Raw genomic sequence first — 21,251 nt, forward strand, 5'->3', positions numbered from 1 at the left:
ACCCAGGCTGGAGTGCAGTGGTGCCCTACCACCATATTTATTTCTATTTTGTTCTCCTTGCCCTGCCTTATTAAGAATTGTAAAGGAACAGTTAGAAGGCTAAACAAAGAAAATATTGGATCATTCAAGATTTTATATGATTTTTTTTCACTGATGGCAATTGATACAGAAAAGAAAAAACAATGTATTAATGATAAATCTAATTAACAGGAGGAGTTCATGATGTTCATTTTTCCTTTTTCTTCTAGCAATGGCTCAGCAACATCAGAAGACCTTTTTTGGAAACTTGATGCACTGCAAATGTTTGTCTTTGATCTGCACTGGCCAGAACAGGAATTTGCCCACCACTTAGAGCAAAGACTTAAACTAATGGCCAGTGATATGCTAGAGGCCTGTGTCAAAAGGTAGACATGTATTTTCAAATTGCTGCTTAATGTTCCAGCACCCAAAAATATCACTTTTTATCAAGTACCTAATATATTATTGTCACAGCCAAGGTTTCATTATGCGCTACTATTCCAACATTTAATGAGCATTAGGTTATCTTGATTAAATTCTGAGGACTCATGTAATTGATGAAATTGGCTGGATACTTTTTTTCAGGTCTCCCGACTATTGCCTTAATCAGTAACATCTATACCGTATTAATGGTTTCTTTAGGGCTTATTGTTATCTCTCTGGGAATACTGTGCTTTAAATTCCCAGGGTAGTATCTCCTGAGACATATGAAAAAGGTCTGTTATGTTCTGTATGCATTATGTACTGTGTCTGTGTGCTGTGAAATGGCATAGTAAACTCAAAATAGGATCAGCACCATCAGTTATTCTGGGATTACTAACTATTTTCTGGTATTTTCTGCCCACATCTGATGAATTCCAACTACCTGCTTACATTCTTTATAACTTAACTGGAAATAAGTTATGAGGCTTTGTATTCTTCCAAATGTGCTTTCATTTTATAATAGTTTTACAAAATCAGCTTTGCATCCTAATTGGTCAAGCATTTTTTTTTCCATTGTCCTTGTTCATTATGTATACAAGGACAATATGGAGCCACATATTAGAAAAGCATTCAAACACTGGTTAGGCCAATTGGATATTTCTGAAATCTTGAAACCAAGAAAAAAAAAACTGTCTTTAGAATAATGTTCAGTGACCTCTTAAGGCAAGGCCCTGGATTAGGTAGTTTAATGTTTTTTAAAAATCATCTTTGATTTTGATGTCTCAAATCTGTGGATTTTCATAGGATACTTCAGCAAAACCAATTCAAATTGCTCATGATGCAGTTTCTTTCAAAACCCTGTCTGCAATTTTAGGTTTTTGAAAGAGAATGTAAGTGACATAAAAGAATTACACATTGTCTGTCATACATTGATTACGATGTTTAGAGTTTTCTAGATTTGTGCTTATTTTTTTCTAATTTGGTAAGCCCTCGCATAGAGGATATTTTCTGCTTAAATGCATACAAGTGTGTGATTTTTCTACTTGTAAATTCAGACAATTAATTCAGACAATAAGTGAAATTATGAGTTTTTTTTCCATTAAATGTGGTACTCTAGATATAACAAAAAGCTTCATTTGGGTTGTGATACTACCTGAGTGACTGGATGAAGCTAGGCTTAATATAAAAATATCACAATCTGATCTTTCATTGAAACACCTGAAAAGAAAAGCATCCCACCCCTTAGCACCCAAGCACTACCACACTGCTTACTCCTTATTTGCGTGTTTTAAATTAGCATCTTATAGAGTTGATTTCACTTTTTACAAGACAGGTGAGGTATATAGCAGAATTTCTTACTCTGAATTCATGTTTTAAAAACTAGAACAAGAACTGCATTTGAACTCAAGCTACAAAAGGCAAGCAAAACAACTGACTTGCGCATTCCAGCTTCTGTTTGCACTATGTTTAATGTATTAGTCGACGCCAAAAAGCAAAGTACCAAACTCTGTGCCCTGGATGGAGGACAAGAGGTATGTAGAATTTGCCACATGGGGAAAGGAAGCACAGGGTGCCTTGGCATGTGAGATGCTCTTTCCACAAGGCATTCTCTAGATTGGATTGAAAAGACCAAGTTCTCCAGCACCAAATATTTGATCTTTTCTTTATTATAATAATAGAATGCCCTTTATCCTTTGCTCATGTCAGTTTCTCCTTTTTGATATAAATACGGTCTAAAATTGCATAAGTGGCCATGAATTTTAGATACAGCTTTTAACAGCTTTAGTGTTGTGTCATTTACATAAACCTTGCTTTTTACAAGCAAATGAGAAATCTGGAAAGCTACCTGTTTTGTTTATCAAATCTAGAGCATCCAAAGTTTGCATCTATAAAAGACACACAAAAAGTATGAAATAGTTTATTTACACAGTAGTTCCCATTTTTAAAAATTTAGGTAGAAATAGACTTAAAAATCTAGACCTAGTTCTTATCAATAAATACCCTATTCTTTCTATTTGATTTATATTTTGTTTGGTTTTATATTCAGAAGTACAATTTTATTTTACCCCATGATTTTTTGTTGAGAGTGGTAATTGGGTGAAAATTGATTTATTTTTCTTCAATTATCTGTTTAAGTTGACATTTTGTTGCCTTTTTTTCCCATTGTAATTACTTTTTCTCCATTTCTTTATTCTTCCCTTCTATTCTCTTTCATCATCTTTTTTTTTTCCCCCATGGCATGATCCAGTTTGGTAGTCAATGGGTAAGTCTCATTTTTTTTCTAAAAGCACATTTCATTTGAGTTATTATTTTTGTAAATGTATATTTTTATTTTCATCTTTTCAAATTAGAATTATGTAAATTTATTTTCAGATTTTTGGCTTCTGTGTTCGCATATATAAGGCTAACAGCTTACAATAACATAGCAATAGTCCGAAGATTCATTAAAACACTAAATACTTATACCTTAAATAATGACAAGGGGAAGGTTTCTCCCCTGTTAGGCTGCAGAATTTATAACTACTCTTAGAATTTTAGAGATAAAATGATTTAAAACCAAATTAATTCACCTTCTTTTCAATTGAAATCTGAATAGCTATAGGAGCAGAGTGATTACATTTTTCAAGCATTTATCTACAGTATACTCTTAATACCAAAAGAATTTCCAATTTGGAGCTTTCGATGACATATAGTCCCTAAAAACTTGAACCAGAAGTCCACACCCAAAGTCACTTCATAGAGATGAACCCAGTGGTGGATTTCGGTGAGGTACAAGCCCACCAATGATACAGTCTTTCCTCCCACTCATGGCCTAGGTTGTGACCAGCATCAGAGGTAAGGAAGAGGCAGGCCTGTGTCATGAGACTTCTGCCCTCCTCCACAACAGGTCATCATAAAATACCATCCCAGAATCCCTGAGTTACAAGGTTAGAAAAACTTTGTGCATAAAGGATCGACTAGTGTATACTTTTTTTTTTTTTTTTTTCCATGAGTCAGAATGTCTTTGTGTCCTGCAGGTAGGTTACATCTTACAAGTATTACAGTTGACAATTGGGAATCAAACTCAGGGTGATTCTTCCTGGGCTGACAATTCTCATCCAAGCAGAAGGGCTTAGTTAATTGTGAAGGTAGATGGGAAGGATTACTACTTGTGAATTCTATACCGATTGCCCCAGATGTAGACATTAGCTATTTGGCCATAATTTATATTTATGCATGAATACACAGTTTTATTATTTGAGCAATTCAGCAGAAAAAAATGTATGTGTAATACCATAGCATACAACCTTACAAATATATCAAGTAACTGATATGTGTTATAGAATGTTCAGTAATTACCATTCTCTGATCGCTTACAACATGATTTATTATATCTAATTATCTGAATAAGTAGGCGGCTGGCTTAGATACCAGTGTTTCCTATTTACCTCCTCATGTTTTTTTAATACCCAGATGTAAGCCTTTGATTGTCTGCCTGAGAATATTATCTTGTTTCTTCATAAACCTATTCTTTTCTCATCTGGTTTGTGGAATCATCTTCCATTGATACTGGGTTTATCCATTTGTTCTTATTTTAACATACACTGCAGTACCTGACATGCAGTAGGCACTTAGTAAATGTTTGCTGAGTGAATGAACAGATTTGTTGTCATGGCTTTAAAAATCCTCCCCTGTAGGAAACAACTTGCTGTAGTGCTTAAGAGGAAAAACAGGCACACACACACACACACACACACACACACGATGAACATTGTTACATTGTCAAATGACTCTTTACATTAATAGGTGGGTGGTTTTGAAGAGGAATCTACTGCTGTTCATTATGTGTGCACCTTCGCATTCACACCAGAGACAATTAGTTCCCCACAACTTTCACACAATTAACATAGTTCAAAATGTGCAGGTGTAAAACCCATTAGCAACCGTGAAAAAGTGGCAAACAAGAATTTCATTGCAAAAGAATTTTATACTTTGTTTTTTTTCTCCAGTAAACATACCCACATAATTGCATAGACCTTCCCTCTCTATATATGCCAAGATAAGTTTTGGAATTATTGAAAATTAGTGTATACATTACATATACAGGTGAGTCAGTGAACCCCATTTAAAATAGTAACAAAGTTGTTGAAAAAACTAGATCATTAGACAATTTGAAACTATATAAAAATATGTACTACATAGTTAAACACAGCAGCAATGTTTTTGCTAAATTACAAATAAATTACCTCTCCAAAATCTCTAGTAAATTTGTTATATTGTCATCGCTTGGATAAAAGTTGCCCAACTCCTTCCCCACAGTGCATTCCCTTCTGTGCTTCTAAGTTATGATTCTGTTTTCTTACATGCTCCATGATGATGCCAACATGTTCCACTGAGGCGCAGAATAGGGTTTAATGGAGTGATTAATGGGTGAATGATCTGCTCATGTGACAGCTATGTGAAGTGAGTCAGCAATCTCAGGCCAGTCCCTCAGGGACAGATGTTGAGATCACAAAACCACCGAAGTGTTTAGGATCTTCATTATCCATAACTGCACAAAAGCAGATGACTACATGGGCTGTAGGCATTCATCAGCCCTCAGAACCACTTCATTCAGTGGTCCCATTAGTTGATGATGAAGGTGAAAACTCATTAATATGGCAATTCAGGGGAGCAAGGGGCCCTACTTGGGCCAATTTTATTCTCAGTTAAATTAAAATGCACCCATTTCTGGAACTAACAATCCAGTACCTTTAAAATATTATATACCCCAAGACAAGGTCCAGAATCTTTTAAGAAAGCTGGAATTCACTGGCATCTAATTAGTCTTCATTTCCTGAGTGTGTTTGTGTAACAACAGTCGGGTGAAGTGGTGCTGTTCACCTGATTGTAGAGAGGCCAGGATTTTGGAATGTGCCTGACCTATGATTTCCCTGGGCTTCAAGAAGTAAGGATTCCTGAATGGTTATTTGAATGTAAGTTCAGAGTCACCTGCTGGGAAAGCAGGCACAGTTTGCCTTTGAGGGCAGATGTGGGGAGACTTAGCTTAAGAATGAATTGAAATCTGACAAAGCCCTAGAATCTAAGATTATCAATCCAACTTGAAGTATTCTAAGAATTTTATTTTTTTCTTTTTTTAAATTTCAACTTTTGTTGTAGATATGGGGGTACATGTATAGTTTTGTTACACATGAGTATTGCACCCAGGTCCTGAGCTTGGTACTCAGTAGGTAGTTTTTCCATTCATATCTCCCTCCTTCCCTCTCCCCTCTAGTAGTCCACAGTACCTGTTGTTCCCATGTTTATGTCCATGTGTTCTCAGTGTTTAGCTCCCACTTATAAGTGAGAACATGCAGTATCTGATTTTCTGTTCCTGTGTTAATTTGCTTAGGATTATGGCCTCCAGCTGCATCCATGTGGCTGCAAAGGACATGATTTTGTACTTTTTAATGGCTGTGTAGTATTCCATGGTATATATGTATCATATTTTCTTTATCTGGTCTACCATTGATGGACACATAGGTTGATTTCATGTCTTTGCTACTGTGAATAACATGGCAATGAACACACAAATTCAAGTGGTTTTTGTTTTGCTTTTGTTTTCGTTTGTTTGGCGTAGTGATCTGTGTTCCTTTGGATATGTACCCACTAATGGGATTGCTGGGTCAAATGGTAGCTCTGTTTTAAGTTCTTTGAGAAATCTTCAAACTGCTTTCCACAGTGGCTGAATTAATTTACATTCCCACCAACAGTGTATACGCATTACCTTTTCTCAGTATTTTTTATTTTTTTGTCTCCTTTTGTCACCCATGCTGAAGTGCAGTGGCATATTCATAGCTCACTGCAACCTCGAACTCGGGCTCAGGCGATCCTCCCACCTTGACTTCCGAAAGTGCTGGGATTACAGGCATGATCCACCATGCCCAGCCTCTGATAAAAACTTTTTAGGTTTTTATTGTTGGAAACAAAAATGTACCAAATTCTTACAAAAATGTCTGTTATACTAAATGGGAAAAAAAAAAATAACTATCAATTTTATCTTATAAATGTCTATGCAGATAAACTCTGTTTTTACCTGTGATCTCTTTTTGCATGTTCGTGTTTGTCTTTGAAAGTTATCTGAAAATTTCTAAAAGGCTGCTTTTGTGAACTAGTTTAAGCACACCACTGATCTTAGAATGTTTTAAACAACCACTGAACACTCCTGTACCCACCCCAGATGAACACACAATATCCATTGTTATTTTGGCAGTTTTTGACTTGCCTTATTTTAAATGTGTGCACACACAAATATTACTTTCACAGTTAATCATTAATTACATTCATTGACATATTTCAATTTCTGGTTTCATCCTTGTTCCTTAATTCTACAGCTTCCTTTCATGTTAATTTGTCATTTTCCTGAAATACATCATTTAATAAATCTTTTAGCAAGGGTTAAAAAAAAAACAGAAAAAGAAAAAGAAAGTTATCTGGGTCCCCTGATGAATGACTTTTTCTAGCTAACTTTGTATTACCTGTGTATGGCATATGTGAGTTATAATCTGCAGAATACATATGTAAAATGGGAATTCTCAGGCCATCTTTTCTCTCACGCTCATGCGCCTCTAACACCCCCACCACCTGTGCAGCCAGAGCAGATTCTGAAAGTTTCCAGCAGTTGTAATATTAGTGTAAGTCATATCTAATCACATACATTTACAATAGCAGAATCCCATATTATAGAAATCTGAAAACCTCACACTATTTGGATTTACTCCTTGGGTATTAAATTTAAGATGTATACTTCTTTCTTTATTCCTTTCTTTTTAACATTGTAGGTGTTTATTTTTGTTCATTCATTCTCATTTTCTCTCCCTCCCTCCCCATCTCTTCCTTTTTTTCTCTTTCTCTCTGCTTATGGCTAGATCAGGTATCAAAGCAAGCAACATTTCTACAGGTGTGTATTATAGGAGAATTTAATGGTTCCTATTGTCCCTTGACTTTCACTGCTTTTCAAGAAAGTGGGTATCAATGACCTCTTTTGTGGCTCATCACTTAATTTTAAAAGATTTGCCAGAATCAATTCAACCCAAAAGTTTAACATGTAGAAGCTCTGTATTTTATATACTATAGCTTTCTGAAGACATTTGATCACTTTGAGTTCAAAAAATGAAAGTTATGAAAACACAGAAAAACATTGGGGATAAGGCATATTTAGGAAACTGCTTGGAAGTCTGGGTGCCTCAATGCCTGTATGCTTTGGAGCACTTTCCATGTAAGAGGGAAGTGAGATACTTGAAACCCAACACCTGTATCTCTTTCCTCTTCTACTCCAAAGAGTATCACATGGCATTTCATTTCCTCTTGCTGCATACACTGATCTGGAGTAAGAAGGGTGTGAAACAAGAGTGGCAGAGCAGGAGAGCCAGGCAGAGCTTATTTGCATAAGCTTCTCCATCGCACAGTCAGCTGCACAGCTTTCAGCCAGGAGCTGGGGGCCCTTTTTTTGTAAGTGTGTCTGTGGAGGGATTACCCTACCCATCAGCCCGTGCACTGGAATTGTTCAGCTTGTCTCAGATATGTTCATGTGTGGGCCTGCCTGGCTCAGAAAATTATTAATAATTTAGATTGGATCAGAACTTTAACTGCCAGCCAGTGTTTTCAGGCTCTTTTTCTTCTACCTGTTTTTCTGACTTCTCTACCCTTTTCCTTCTCTTCAAGATAGAAACTCACTCTCTATGTTTCAATTCCATTTATCCTCTGGGGAGCACAAATTTGGGAATCGATAACGGCTTTAAGTGAGACAGATGTGCTTCAGTGGGTGCAATATGTGCCCAGAAAATTCCACATTCACACTGATGTGGTTAATTTTAGATCACTCATCATTACGCACTTATATTCACACCCACACACACTCAGACTCACACAGAAAAAGAAAATAATTCAGACACTCCAAAATTATCCTTCCTTTCTTTATTATTTATGCAGGTTGATGATAACCACTTGTAACTGTCAGAACCCTTGGGGAGAGGGGTGGAGTGTCATTCCTGAGTATTCCAAAGCAGACCTAAGTTGATGTTTTGTTCTGTGTGGAAACTTTGAGACATGTTTTCAGCACAAAAAAAAAATAGCTTTCAAAAACTTACATCTTAAGAAACCATTCAACCAGCAGTGAAGTTGGTCTAATGTTTATATTGACCTGAGTACTTTTACTCTATGCATTTTGTTAGCTGTTCCAAGAAGCCTTGAACCATCAAGATAGGGTTAGTCTTTACAAGTCACATTTTCTGTGAAGTGGCTATTGGGGACAATCAGCTGTCAGATAAATGCTTCTAAAGGAAGAATTACTGTTTAAATGGATGTACCTTCACAAGCCTTGGAAGCCAAAGCTTCTGCTAATTTAAGAATGGAACCCTCTAGTATTCTCTAAAGAAAAAAAGAAAAAAAGTCTTTCAGGTTGATTTTAAATACATCTTTTTTTGGTATTTATTTAAAGGCATCTTTTTCATGAGGAAGCGGTAATAAAACTATGGAGAGTGAGTGATGTTTCATTATACCTTTTATGGCCTATTAATTTGTTACCATCTATTCACCTTTGTTGATGAAATTCTAATTTTGCCCTTGCTCGAGCATATTGTAAGAATTGTATAAACTGCTGCTCCCTGTGCTGACAAAAAGGTCCTTTTAGAGTGAACAATTGGGAGCTCATTTTATTTCTAGAGCACATTTAAAATAACTTATGAATGAGAGTTGTCAGACATGAAATGCAGTATTAATTAAATCTTTTTCTAGTCTTTTTGCTTCTCCAGCTAAACCAACCCTTTAGAAAAATACATGGCCACCTTAATTATAGAGGAGAAGACAAAAAGTATCCTTCACATTCCTCTGCCTGAATAAGAATAAGAACTCGATTCATCTAAATAATAACCCCATTAGCTGCTTAACTCAACAGTGCACATGGGAAAATTTTCAAACCACAATGTGAAAAGTGTTGATTGGGTGGATCATTTTCAAGGTTTTGTTCTTTTAATGTTCAAAATGATCATTTAAAATAAATCTGATAGGTCATAACTAGTAGATTTAGAGCATTTGTGATTGATGACAAAAATTTTGTGTCCATGTCAACTAATGAATTTTTATCTTTTAATATCTAGCAACAGTACCATTCAAAAATAGATGATCTGATCGACAACAGTGTAAAAGAAATCATTTCACTGTTAGTTTCAAAGGTAATGTATTATTTATTCACCTTTTTAAATCAAAGTGAAAAAAATTTTCAATGGAGAATTTTTTAAATATTTTTAAATATCTAATTGAGAAAAATGTAGTTTAAAAGATTAGGGCAGGAAAATATTAGAATTTTCAGAAAAGTTAGGAGCAAAAAAGGTTAGGAACAACTTTTGATTGTTTTTTGTATATAATAAATTTTGGCTTTTCCTAAAATTGTTGTCATTTTAACACTAACTCTTCTTCCAGTAAAACCTTATTATGTCACATTCATGTTCTCTTGCTATTTAACTCCACAGAGCTTTGAGTAGCCATCAGTCCTTGAATTTAGCCGTCTGTGGTGGCGACAACACTAAGGCTGTATATCTGGTCTCAGAGACAGACAGAGAAAGCCGCAGGGTGACATCTGAGGTCCTCCACGCCCAGGAGTTTCCCATTTGATGCTCAAAATACCTTTGATAAAAGCTATGATCTTTCACTGTATAAGTAGAGATGAAGCAGTGGACGCCTCATTTAGTGATTAGATGATTTAGATTCCCACTAAGGTGTAACAGATGGCCATGGGTAGCATTTGAGATTGGGGACTGATAAGAAAAGGAAGATAGAACGTGAGAGCACCAGGAGTTTAAGAGGATGAACAAAGAGAATGGTCATGTTCCTAGAGGTACTTTCGTATGAGCAGATATATCCCATGCTCTCACAAGGCTTCATCAAAAAGCCCCAAATCAGGCTTCTTCATAAAACAAGGATGACAAGAAGCAAAGGTAAAACCACCCCCAATGTAATAAACAGACAAAAGACATCCTGTTTAGAAAAGAAAAAAAAACAGAGATGTCCCATGAACATGAACAATGTTAATCCTCATTAATCCTCATTAATAATTTAAGGAATGCAAAGTGAGCTACAAAATATGCTATTTTCTCTAGCGAATTAGCATACATGTTTTTTTTTTTTTTTTTTTTTATTATACTTTAAGTTCTAGGGTACATGTGCATGACGTTTATATCATGTATAACTCCCCCATGCAATCCCTCCCTCCTCCCCCCTCCCCATGATAGGCCCCAGTGTGTGATGTTCCCCTTCCCGAGTCCAAGTGATCTCATTGTTCAGTTCCCACCTATGAGTGAGAACATGCGGTGTTTGGTTTCTCTTCTTGTGATAGTTTGCTAAGAATGATGGTTTCCAGCTGCATCCATGTCCCTACAAAGGATGCAAACTCATCCTTTTTATGGCTGCATAGTATTCCATGGTGTATATGTGCCACATTTTCTTAATCCAGTCTGTCACTGATGGACATTTGGGTTGATTCCAAGTCTTTGCTATTGTGAATAGTGCCGCAATAAACATACGTGTGCATGTGTCTTTGTAGTAGAGTAATTTATAATCCTTTGGGTATATACCCAGTAGTGGGATGGCTGGGTCATATGGTACATCTAGTTCTAGATCCTTGAGGAAACGCCATACTGTTTTCCATAATGGTTGAACTAGTTTACAATCCCACCAACAGTGTAAAAGTGTTCCTATTTCTCCACATCCTCTCCAACACCTGTTGTTTCCTGACTTCTTAATGATTGCCATTCTAACTGGTGTGAGATGGTATCTCATTGTGGTTTTGATTTGCATTTCTCTGATGGCGAGTGATGACGAGCATTTTTTCATGTGTCTGTTGGCTGTATGGATGTCTTCTTTTGAGAAATGTCTGTTCATATCCTTTCCCCACTTTTTGATGGGGTTGTTTGTTTTTTTCTTGTATATTTGTTTGAGTTCTTTGTAGATTCTGGATATTAGCCCTTTGTCAGATGAGTAGGTTGCAAAAATTTTTTCCCATTCTGTAGGTTGCCTGTTCACTCTGATGGTAGTTTCTTTAGCTGTGCAAAAGCTCTTTAGTTTAATTAGATCCCATGTGTCAATTTTTGCTTTTGCTGCCGTTGCTTTTGGTGTTTTAGACATGAAGTCCTTGCCCATGCCTATGTCCTGAATGGTACTACCTAGATTTTCTTCTAGGGTTTTTATGGTATTAGGTCTAACATTTAAGTCTCTAATCCATCTTGAATTAATTTTCGTATAAGGGGTAAGGAAAGGATCCAGTTTCAGCTTTCTACTTATGGCTAGCCAATTTTCCCAGCACCATTTATTAAATAGGGAATCCTTTCCCCATTTCTTGTTTCTCTCAGGTTTGTCAAAGATCAGATGGCTGTAGATGTGTGGTATTATTTCTGAGGACTCTGTTCTGTTCCATTGGTCTATATCTCTGTTGTGGTACCAGTACCATGCTGTTTTGGTTACTGTAGCCTTGTAGTATAGTTTGAAGTCAGGTAGCGTGACGCCTCCAGCTTTGTCCTTTTGACTTAGGATTGTCTTGGCAATGCGGGCTCTTTTTTGGTTCCATATGAACTTTAAAGCAGTTTTTTCCAATTCTGTGAAGAAAGTCATTGGTAGCTTGATGGGGATGGCATTAATCTATAAATAACCTTGGGCAGTATGGCCATTTTCACGATATTGATTCTTCCTATCCATGAGCATGGTATGTTCTTCCATTTGTTTGTGTCCTCTTTGATTTCACTGAGCAGTGGTTTGTAGTTCTCCTTGAAGAGGTCCTTTACATCCCTTGTAAGCTGGATTCCTAGGTATTTTATTCTCTTTGAAGCAATTGTGAATGGAAGTTCATTCCTGATTTGGCTCTCTGCTTGTCTGTTACTGGTGTATAAGAATGCTTGTGATTTTTGCACATTAATTTTGTATCCTGAGACTTTGCTGAAGTTGCTTATCAGCTTAAGGAGATTTTGGGCTGAGACGATGGGGTTTTCTAAATATACAATCATGTCATCTGCAAACAGGGACAATTTGACTTCTTCTTTTCCTAACTGGATACCCTTGATTTCTTTCTCTTGCCTGATTGCCCTAGCCAGAACTTCCAACACTATGTTGAATAGGAGTGGTGAGAGAGGGCATCCCTGTCTTGTGCCAGTTTTCAAAGGGAATTTTTCCAGTTTTTGCCCATTCAGTATGATATTAGCTGTGGGTTTGTCATAAATAGCTCTTATTATTTTGAGGTACGTTCCATCAATACCAAATTTATTGAGCGTTTTTAGCATAAAGGGCTGTTGAATTTTGTCAAAAGCCTTTTCTGCATCTATTGAGATAATTATGTGGTTCTTGTCTTTGGTTCTGTTTATATGCTGGATTACGTTTATTGATTTGCGAATGTTGAACCAGCCTTGCATCCCAGGGATGAAGCCCACTTGATCATGGTGGATAAGCTTTTTGATGTGCTGCTGAATCCGGTTTGCCAGTATTTTATTGAGGATTTTTGCATCAATGTTCATCAGGGATATTGGTCTAAAATTCTCTTTTTTTGTTGTGTCTCTGCCAGGCTTTGGTATCAGGATGATGTTGGCCTCATAAAAAGAGTTAGGGAGGATTCCCTCTTTTTCTATTGATTGAAATAGTTTCAGAAGGAATGGTACCAGCTCCTCCTTGTACCTCTGGTAGAATTCAGCTGTGAATCCATCTGGTCCTGGACTTTTTTTGGTGGGTAGGCTATTAATTGTTGCCTCAATTTCAGAGCCTGCTATTGGTCTATTCAGGGATTCAACTTCTTCCTGGTTTAGTCTTGGAGAGTGTAAGTGTCCAGGAAATTATCCATTTCTTCTAGATTTTCTAGTTGATTTGCGTAGAGGCATTTATAGTATTCTCTGATGGTTGTTTGTATTTCTGTGGGGTCGGTGGTGATATCCCCTTTATCATTTTTTATTGCGTCTATTTGATTCTTCTCTCTTTTCTTCTTTATTAGTCTAGCTAGCGGTCTGTCAATTTTGTTGATCTTTTCAAAAAACCAACTCCTGGATTCATTGATTTTTTGGAGGGTTTTTTGTGTCTCTATCTCCTTCAGTTCTGCTCTGATCTTAGTTATTTCTTGCCTTCTGCTAGCTTTTGAATGTGTTTGCTCTTGCCTCTCTAGTTCTTTTAATTGTGATGTTAGAGTGTCAATTTTAGATCTCTCCTGCTTTCTCTTGTGGGCATTTAGTGCTATAAATTTCCCTCTACACACTGCTTTAAATGTGTCCCAGAGATTCTGGTATGTTGTATCTTTGTTCTCATTGGTTTCAAAGAACATCTTTATTTCTGCTTTCATTTCGTTATGTACCCAGTAGTCATTCAGGAGCAGGTTGTTTAGTTTCCATGTAGTTGAGCGGTTTTGATTGAGTTTCTTAGTCCTGAGTTCTAGTTTGATTGCACTGTGGTCTGAGAGACAGTTTGTTATAATTTCTGTTCTTGTACATTTGCTGAGGAGTGCTTTACTTCCAATTATGTGGTCAATTTTGGAATAAGTGCGATGTGGTGCTGAGAAGAATGTATATTCTGTTGATTTGGGGTGGAGAGTTCTATAGATGTCTATTAGGTCCGCTTGGTGCAGAGATGAGTTCAATTCCTGGATATCCTTGTTAACTTTCTGTCTCGTTGATCTGTCTAATGTTGACAGTGGAGTGTTGAAGTCTCCCATTATTATTGTATGGGAGTCTAAGTCTCTTTGTAGGTCTCTAAGGACTTGCTTTATGAATCTGGGTGCTCCTGTATTGGGTGCATATATATTTAGGAGAGTTAGCTCTTCCTGTTGAATTGATCCCTTTACCATTATGTAATGGCCTTCTTTGTCTCTTTTGATCTTTGATGGTTTAAAGTCTGTTTTATCAGAGACTAGGATTGCAACCCCTGCTTTTTTTTGTTCTCCATTTGCTTGGTAGATCTTCCTCCATCCCTTTATTTTGAGCCTATGTATGTCTCTGCATGTGAGATGGGTCTCCTGAATACAGCAGACTGATGGGTCTTGACTCTTGATCCAGTTTGCCAGTCTGTGTCTTTTAATTGGAGCATTTAGTCCATTGACATTTAAGGTTAATATTGTTATGTGTGAACTTGATCCTGTCATTATGATATTAACTGGTTATTTTGCTCGTTAGTTGATGCAGTTTCTTCCTAGCCTCGATGGTCTTTACATTTTGGCATGTTTTTGCAATGGCTGGTACCGGTTGTTCCTTTCCATGTTTAGGGCTTCCTTCAGGGTCTCTTGTAAGGCAGGCCTGGTGGTGACAAAATCTCTAAGCATTTGCTTATCTGTAAAGGATTTTATTTCTCCTTCACTGATGAAGCTTAGTTTGGCTGGATATGAAATTCTGGGTTTAAAATTCTTTTCTTTAAGAACGTTGAATATTGGCCCCCACTCTCTTCTGGCTTGTAGAGTTTCTGCCGAGAGGTCTGCTGTTATTCTGATGGGCTTCCCTTTGTGGGTAACCCGACCTTTCTCTCTGGCTGCCCTTAAGATTTTTTCCTTCATTTCAACTTTGGTGAATCTGGCAATTATGTGTCTTGGAGTTGCTCTTCTGGAGGAGTATCTTTGTGGCGTTCTCTGTATTTCCTGAATTTGAATGTTGGCCTGCCCTACTAGGTTGGGGAAGTTCTCCTGGATGATATCCTGAAGAGTGTTTTCCAACTTGGTTCCATTTTCCCCCTCACTTTCAGGCACCCCAATCAGACGTAGATTTGGTCTTTTTACATAATCCCATACTTCTTGCAGGCTTTGTTCATTTCTTTTTCTTCTTTTTTCTTTTGGTTTCTCTTCTCGCTTCATTTCATTCATTTGATCCTCAATCGCTGATACTCTTTCTCCAGTTGATCGAGTCGGTTACCGAAGCTTGTGCATTTGTCACGTATTTCTCGTGTCATGGTTTTCATCTCTGTCATTTCGTTTATGATCTTCTCTGCATTAATTAGTCTAGCTGTCAATTCTTCCACTTTTTTTTCAAGATTTTTAGTTTCTTTGCGCTGGGTACGTAATTCCTCCTTTAGCTCTGAGAGGTTTGATGGACTGAAGCCTTCTTCTCTCATCTCGTCAAAGTCATTCTCTGACCAGCTTTGATCCGTTGCTGGCGATGGGCTGCGCTCCTTTGCAGGGGGAGATGCGCTCTTATTTTTTGAATTTCCAGCTTTTCTGCCCTGCTTCTTCCCCATCTTTGTGGTTTTATCTGTCTCTGGACTTTGATGATGGTGACGTACTGATGGGGTTTTGGTATAGGTGTCCTTCCTGTTTGATAGTTTTCCGTCTGACAGTCAGAAGGACTGTCTGTTGGTCTGTTGGAGATTGCTTGAGGTCCACTCCAGACCGTTTGCCTGGGTATCAGCAGCAGAGGTTGCCGAAGATAGAATATTGCTGAACAGCGAGTGTACCTGTCTGATTCTTTCTTTGGAAGTTTCCTCTCAGGGGTGACGCCACCCTGTGAGGTGTGGGGTATCAGACTGCCCCTAGTGGGGGATGTCTCCCAGCTAGGCTACTCAGGGGTCAGGGACCCACCTGAGCAGGCAGTCTGTCCGTTCTCAGATCTCAACCTCCGCGTTAGGAGATCCACGGCTCTCCCCAAAGCTGTCAGACAGAGTCGTTCGGGTCTGCAGCGGCCTGCTCTTTCCCCTAATGGACTGCAGCTGTGCGCTGTCCGCAGCGGTAGAGTCTACAGAGACAGGCAGGCTTCCTTGAGCTGCTGTGAGCTCCACCCAGTTCGAGCTTCCCAGCGGCTTTGTTTACCTACTTAAGCCTCAGCAATGGCGGGCGCCCCTCCCCCAGCCTCGCTGCTGCCTTGCGGATAGATCGCCGCAGACTGCTGTGTTAGCAGTGAGGGAGGCTCCGTGGGCGTGGGACCCTCCCGGCCAGGTGTGGGATATATTCTCCTGGTGTGCCTGTTTCCTTAAAGCGCAGTATTGGGGTGGGAGTTACCCGATTTTCCAGGTGTTGTGTGTCTCAGTTCCCCTGGCTAGGAAAAGGGATTTCCTTCCCCCTTGCGCTTCCAGGTGAGGCGATGCCTCGCCCTGCTTCAGCTCACGCTGGTCAGGCTGCAGCAGCTGACCCGCACCGATTGTCCGGCACTCCCTAGAGAGATGACCCCAGTACCTCAGTTGAAAATGCAGAAATCACCGGTCTTCTGTGTCGCTCGCGCTGGGAGTTGGAGACTGGAGCTGTTCCTATTCGGCCATCTTGCTCCGCCCGTTGCATACATGTTTTTAAAGTAACATTCAGTTTTAGGTGAGGCGAGACACTCACCTTTCCTATATAGGGGAGTATAAATTGTTACAGCCGTTCTGGAAAATAGTTTGGAAATACATCAAGTACATTAATACCTTTTCACCTTTTTCTATTTTGTCATACTACTTAGATGCACAAAATATATACTATTGGTATTTGCCATATTATGTCTTACCAAAATTTGGAAACAACCTTAATTTCTAATAAGGGAAAAGGTAAAGCAAATTATGGGACATCTGAAAAGGTAAAGCAGATTATGGGACATCTGTATTAAGAAATGATACTATCAAAGACTATTAATGGTAAATGAAGAGTTTCATAATATAGTATTAAGTGAAAACAGCTGAATATTTAAAAGTATAAAGTATGGTCTGAATTTGCATCTTATAGGAAAAAGACTGTTAGGATAAAGACCAGAATGTTAACAGAGCTTTTCTCTGGGTAATGGGAGTATAGTTCATTTTTTATTTCATCTTCAATTTTTTTTGTATTTTTCAAATTATCTAGTGTCATGTCTTAGAGTGGAAAACAACCACAAAGAAAAACGATGTTAGAATCACACCACCTCACCAGCTTATTTTTGTTCTCCTGATTTTTACCACCGCACCAAATACCTATACATACACATACCTCACACACTCACCAACAAGTGGATAGATAGAGAAAAAAAAAAATAGGAAAACCATGGAGGGAAGGGGTGAACCACTGGAGAATCAAGCTCTCTGAGGAAGAGCATTGAGATTTCCACCCTCTGAGGAGCCCAGCACAGCAGCTTGCATCACCACACAGTCAACCCACTATAGTGAAATAAAGTTAACTTTGCACCTTATTCTCTGTGAGGCCTTCAGGGAAATTTTATCCAGATATAACCAACTCATGAACGTAGTGCTCATGCGGAAGTTGCCTTTTGTGAGAAGTTTGCATAATTGGCATCATTCAATTATAGGCTAGCTATAGATGATATAGGGTTAATCAAGCAGCAAGGTAAAAGTCCAACGAGTTTTGCTTTGGGGCTGGGAAGGAAGAGTACAGAGAAGGCAGATGGGGCTGCATGTCATCTCTGCATCCATTTCTGGCAAAGTAAGACACTTAAATTTTTCTATATCAAATACATCTGGTTAATTTTTAAAATAGTGTATTTGAGCTAAGTAAGGAAAAGATATTCTAAAATAACCTGCACAGTCCACCAGTAGCTACTAGCCACATGTGGTTGTGGAGTACTTGAAATGTGGCTAGTGAAGCTGAGAAATTAAATTTTTAATTTAATTTTGATTAAAAGATCCTCATATAATACTGGATATTATATTTAGAAATCAGCACTAGATTATAGTTTTCCTCTATGCCTAATTTATCCTGCTCTCAAATAGTACTTATCTTTAATTCTTTGGTTGAAAAGTATAAAATAAGTTTACTTGATAGGTTGAACCAAACATCTCAAGCTTCTGTAAGAGATGACAATAATTAATGTTTTCTAAAAAGATGATGCAAATTAATCTCCATAATTATGATATTTTAAAACCATTTTATGGATATATTAACAGACAAAAAAATATGTACATGCTTAATATATACAAGATGAGTTTGTAGATAAGTATACAGCCATATAAGTATATAATCATAAAACCATCACCTCAAACTGTACCATAAACTTACCCACCACCTCCCAAAGTTTCCTCCAGCCCTCTTAAGTAATTATTTCTGTGTGTGATAAGTCACATAAGATCAATTCTCTTAGCAAATAGTATTGTTTTCCGTAGCACTATACTGTAGAGTAGCTCTCTAGGACTTATTAATCATGCATAACTGAGACTACTTTTGACAAATATCTCCCCATTTCACCCTCCCCTCAGCTCCTGAGAAGCCAACATTCTACCTTCTGCTTCTATTAGTTTGACTACTTTTAATTCCTCATATAATTGGTACTATGTAATATTTAATCTTCTGTGTCTGACTTATTTCAGAGAACATAATATATTCCAGGTTCATCTGTTTGTCTCAAATGGCAGGATTTCCTTCTTCTTTTGAGGCTGAATAATATTTCATTATATGCACATAACTCATTTTCATTATCCATTCACCTGTCTTGTGGATATTAAAGTTGCTTCCAAGTCTTGCCTATTGAGAAGAATGCTGCAGAGAAATGAGAGTGCAGATATCTCTTCGATATACTAATTTCAATTCCTTTAGCTATATACCCATTAGTGGGGTTGCTAAATCATATAGTAGTTCTATTTTTCATGTTTTGAGGATTCTACACACTATTTCCCATAATGGCTACACCAATTCACATATCCACCAACAATGGGCATTTTCTCCACATTGTCACCAATACCTGTTATCTTTCGGATTGTTGATAAAAGCCATCCAAACAGATGTGAGCTAATATCTCACTGTCATTTTGATTTGCACTTCTCGAAAGATTAGTGATATTAAGCTCCTTTTCGTATACCTGTTGGCCATTTATACATGTTCATTAGAGACATAGTGCTTTGCTCATTTTTTTAATTTTTATTTTTTTTTTGCTATTGTTAGATGTCAACTCCTTATCAGACAAATAGTTTGTAAACATTTTCTCCCATTTTGTAGGTTGCCTTTTCATTATATTGATTGTTTCCCTTGCTGTGCAGAAGCTGTTTTATTTGATATAATCTCATTTTTTAAAAAATTTTGTTGCCTGTGCTTTTTGTATCATAGCCAAGAAATCATTGCTATGGCCAATGTCAAGAAACTTTTTCCTTTTTCCCTATGTTTTATTCCAGAAGTGTTATGGTTTGGGGTCTTAAGTTATTTAATCCATTTTTACTTGATGGTGTTTTGTTGATGGTTTTGTTGATCCATTTGTTTATGGTGTAAGATAAGGGTCAAATTTTATTCTTTTGTATGTGTACATCCACTTTTCCCAGCACTATTTATTGAAGAAACCATCCTTTTCTCTTGACATTCTGGTCGAAGACCAGTTGACCGTATGTGTGGGGGTTTATTTCTGAGTTCTCTGTTTTGTTCTATTGGCCTATACATCTGCTTTTATGCCAGTAACATTGTTTTGCATCACTACACAGTCGAAAATCAAGAGTTTTGATTATTTTAGCTTTGCAATGGATTTTGAAATTAGGAAGTGTTGTGCCTCCAGTGTATTCTTTTGCTCAGAATTGTTTTGGTTATTTGAAGTTTTTTGTGGTTCCAGATTAATTTTAGGATTGCTTTTTCTATTACTTTAAAAAAACTATTGGGATTTTGATAGAGATTGCATTAATGTGTAGATCATTTAAGTAGTATGGACATTTTGACTATAATAATTATTCTAATTCATGAACATGGGATTTTTTTTGTTTATTTGTTGTTTGCTTTAATTTCTTCAGTGTTTTATACTTTTCAGTGTACAAGTTTTTTGCCTTCTTGGTTAAGTATATTTCTAAGTACTGCATTATTTTTGATGCTATTGTAGATGAGATTGTTTTTCTTAACTTCCTTTCCAAATAGTTCATTGTTAGTATGCAGATATACGAATGACTTTTTTTTATTATACTTTAAGTTCTGGGATATATGTGCAGAATGTGCAGTTTTGTTACATAGGTATACACCTGCCATGGTGGTTTGTTGCACCCGTCAACCCGTCATCTACATTAGGTATTTCTCCTAATGTTATCCCTCCCCTATCCCCCAGCCCCTGACAGACTCCAGTGCATGATGTTCCCCTCCTGTGTCTAATGTGTTCTCATTGTTCAACTCCCATTTATGAATGAGAACATGCGGTGTTTGGTTTTCTGATCTTGTGATAGTTTGTTGATTTTTTTTCTGCAACTTTTCTGAATTTGTTTATTCTAACAGTTCTTTTTTGTGGAGTCATTAGGGTTTTCTACATATTAAGATCATGTAATCTGCAAACAAAGATAATTTTACGTGTTCTTTCCTGATTTGCATGCCTTATGTTTCTTTTCTTTTTCTTTTTTACTTATTTATTTTATTTTATATTTTTGTCTACTTACTTTGGCTAGGACTTCTAGTACTATGTTGAATAGAAGTGGCAAGAGTGGGCATCCTTGCCTTATGCTGTATCTTAGGAAAAAACGCTTAGTTTTTCGCCATTGAATATGATGTCAACTGTGAGCTTTTCATATATAGCCTTTATTATGTTGAGATAATTTCATTCTATTCCTAATATTTTGAATATTTTTATCATGAAACATTACTTAGTTTTATCAAGTGTTTTTCTGCATCTATGGAGAATCTTGTGGTTTTTATCCTCCATTCTATTAATGTGGTGTATCATAACAATTGAATTGCTTATATTCAAACATCATTGGATCCCAGGGATCAATCTCACTTGGTGACACTGTATAATTTTTTAATGTGCTGTTGAATTCAGTTTGCTAGCATTTTGTTGAAGATTTTGGTATCCATGTTTATCTGGGCTTGTAGTTTTCTTTTCTGGCAGTATCTTTTGTCTGGCTTTGGTATCAGGGTAATGCTGGCCTCATAGAATAAGTTTGGAAGTGTTCCCTCTTCTGGTTTTTTTGTTTTTTGTTTTTTGTTTTTGTAGAGTTTAAAG

The 21,251-nt window shown here is 37.2% G+C and overlaps 1 protein-coding gene across 22 annotated transcripts in view; it reads left to right on the forward strand.

Moving 5' to 3' along the window:
• Nucleotides 1-21,251, forward strand: part of CADPS2 (calcium dependent secretion activator 2) — a 578,042-nt gene that overhangs the window by 495,103 nt on the left and 61,688 nt on the right. For 12 of the 22 annotated variants that reach the window (XM_033192372.1, XM_033192381.1, XM_033192375.1 and 9 more), the window contains 3 exons: nucleotides 249-404; nucleotides 1,826-1,973; nucleotides 9,558-9,632. In XM_033192372.1, coding sequence (XP_033048263.1) covers nucleotides 249-404; nucleotides 1,826-1,973; nucleotides 9,558-9,632 — 379 coding nt within the window. Of the gene's footprint in view, nucleotides 1-248; nucleotides 405-1,825; nucleotides 1,974-2,689; nucleotides 2,705-9,557; nucleotides 9,633-21,251 lie in introns of all 22 variants that reach the window. The other 10 variants (XM_033192385.1, XM_033192376.1, XM_033192366.1 and 7 more) reach the window with 1 other exon arrangement.

Source organism: Trachypithecus francoisi, unplaced genomic scaffold (assembly GCF_009764315.1).
Source record: "Trachypithecus francoisi isolate TF-2019V2 unplaced genomic scaffold, Tfra_2.0 Lachesis_group4, whole genome shotgun sequence".
Classification (NCBI taxonomy): domain Eukaryota; kingdom Metazoa; phylum Chordata; class Mammalia; order Primates; family Cercopithecidae; genus Trachypithecus; species Trachypithecus francoisi.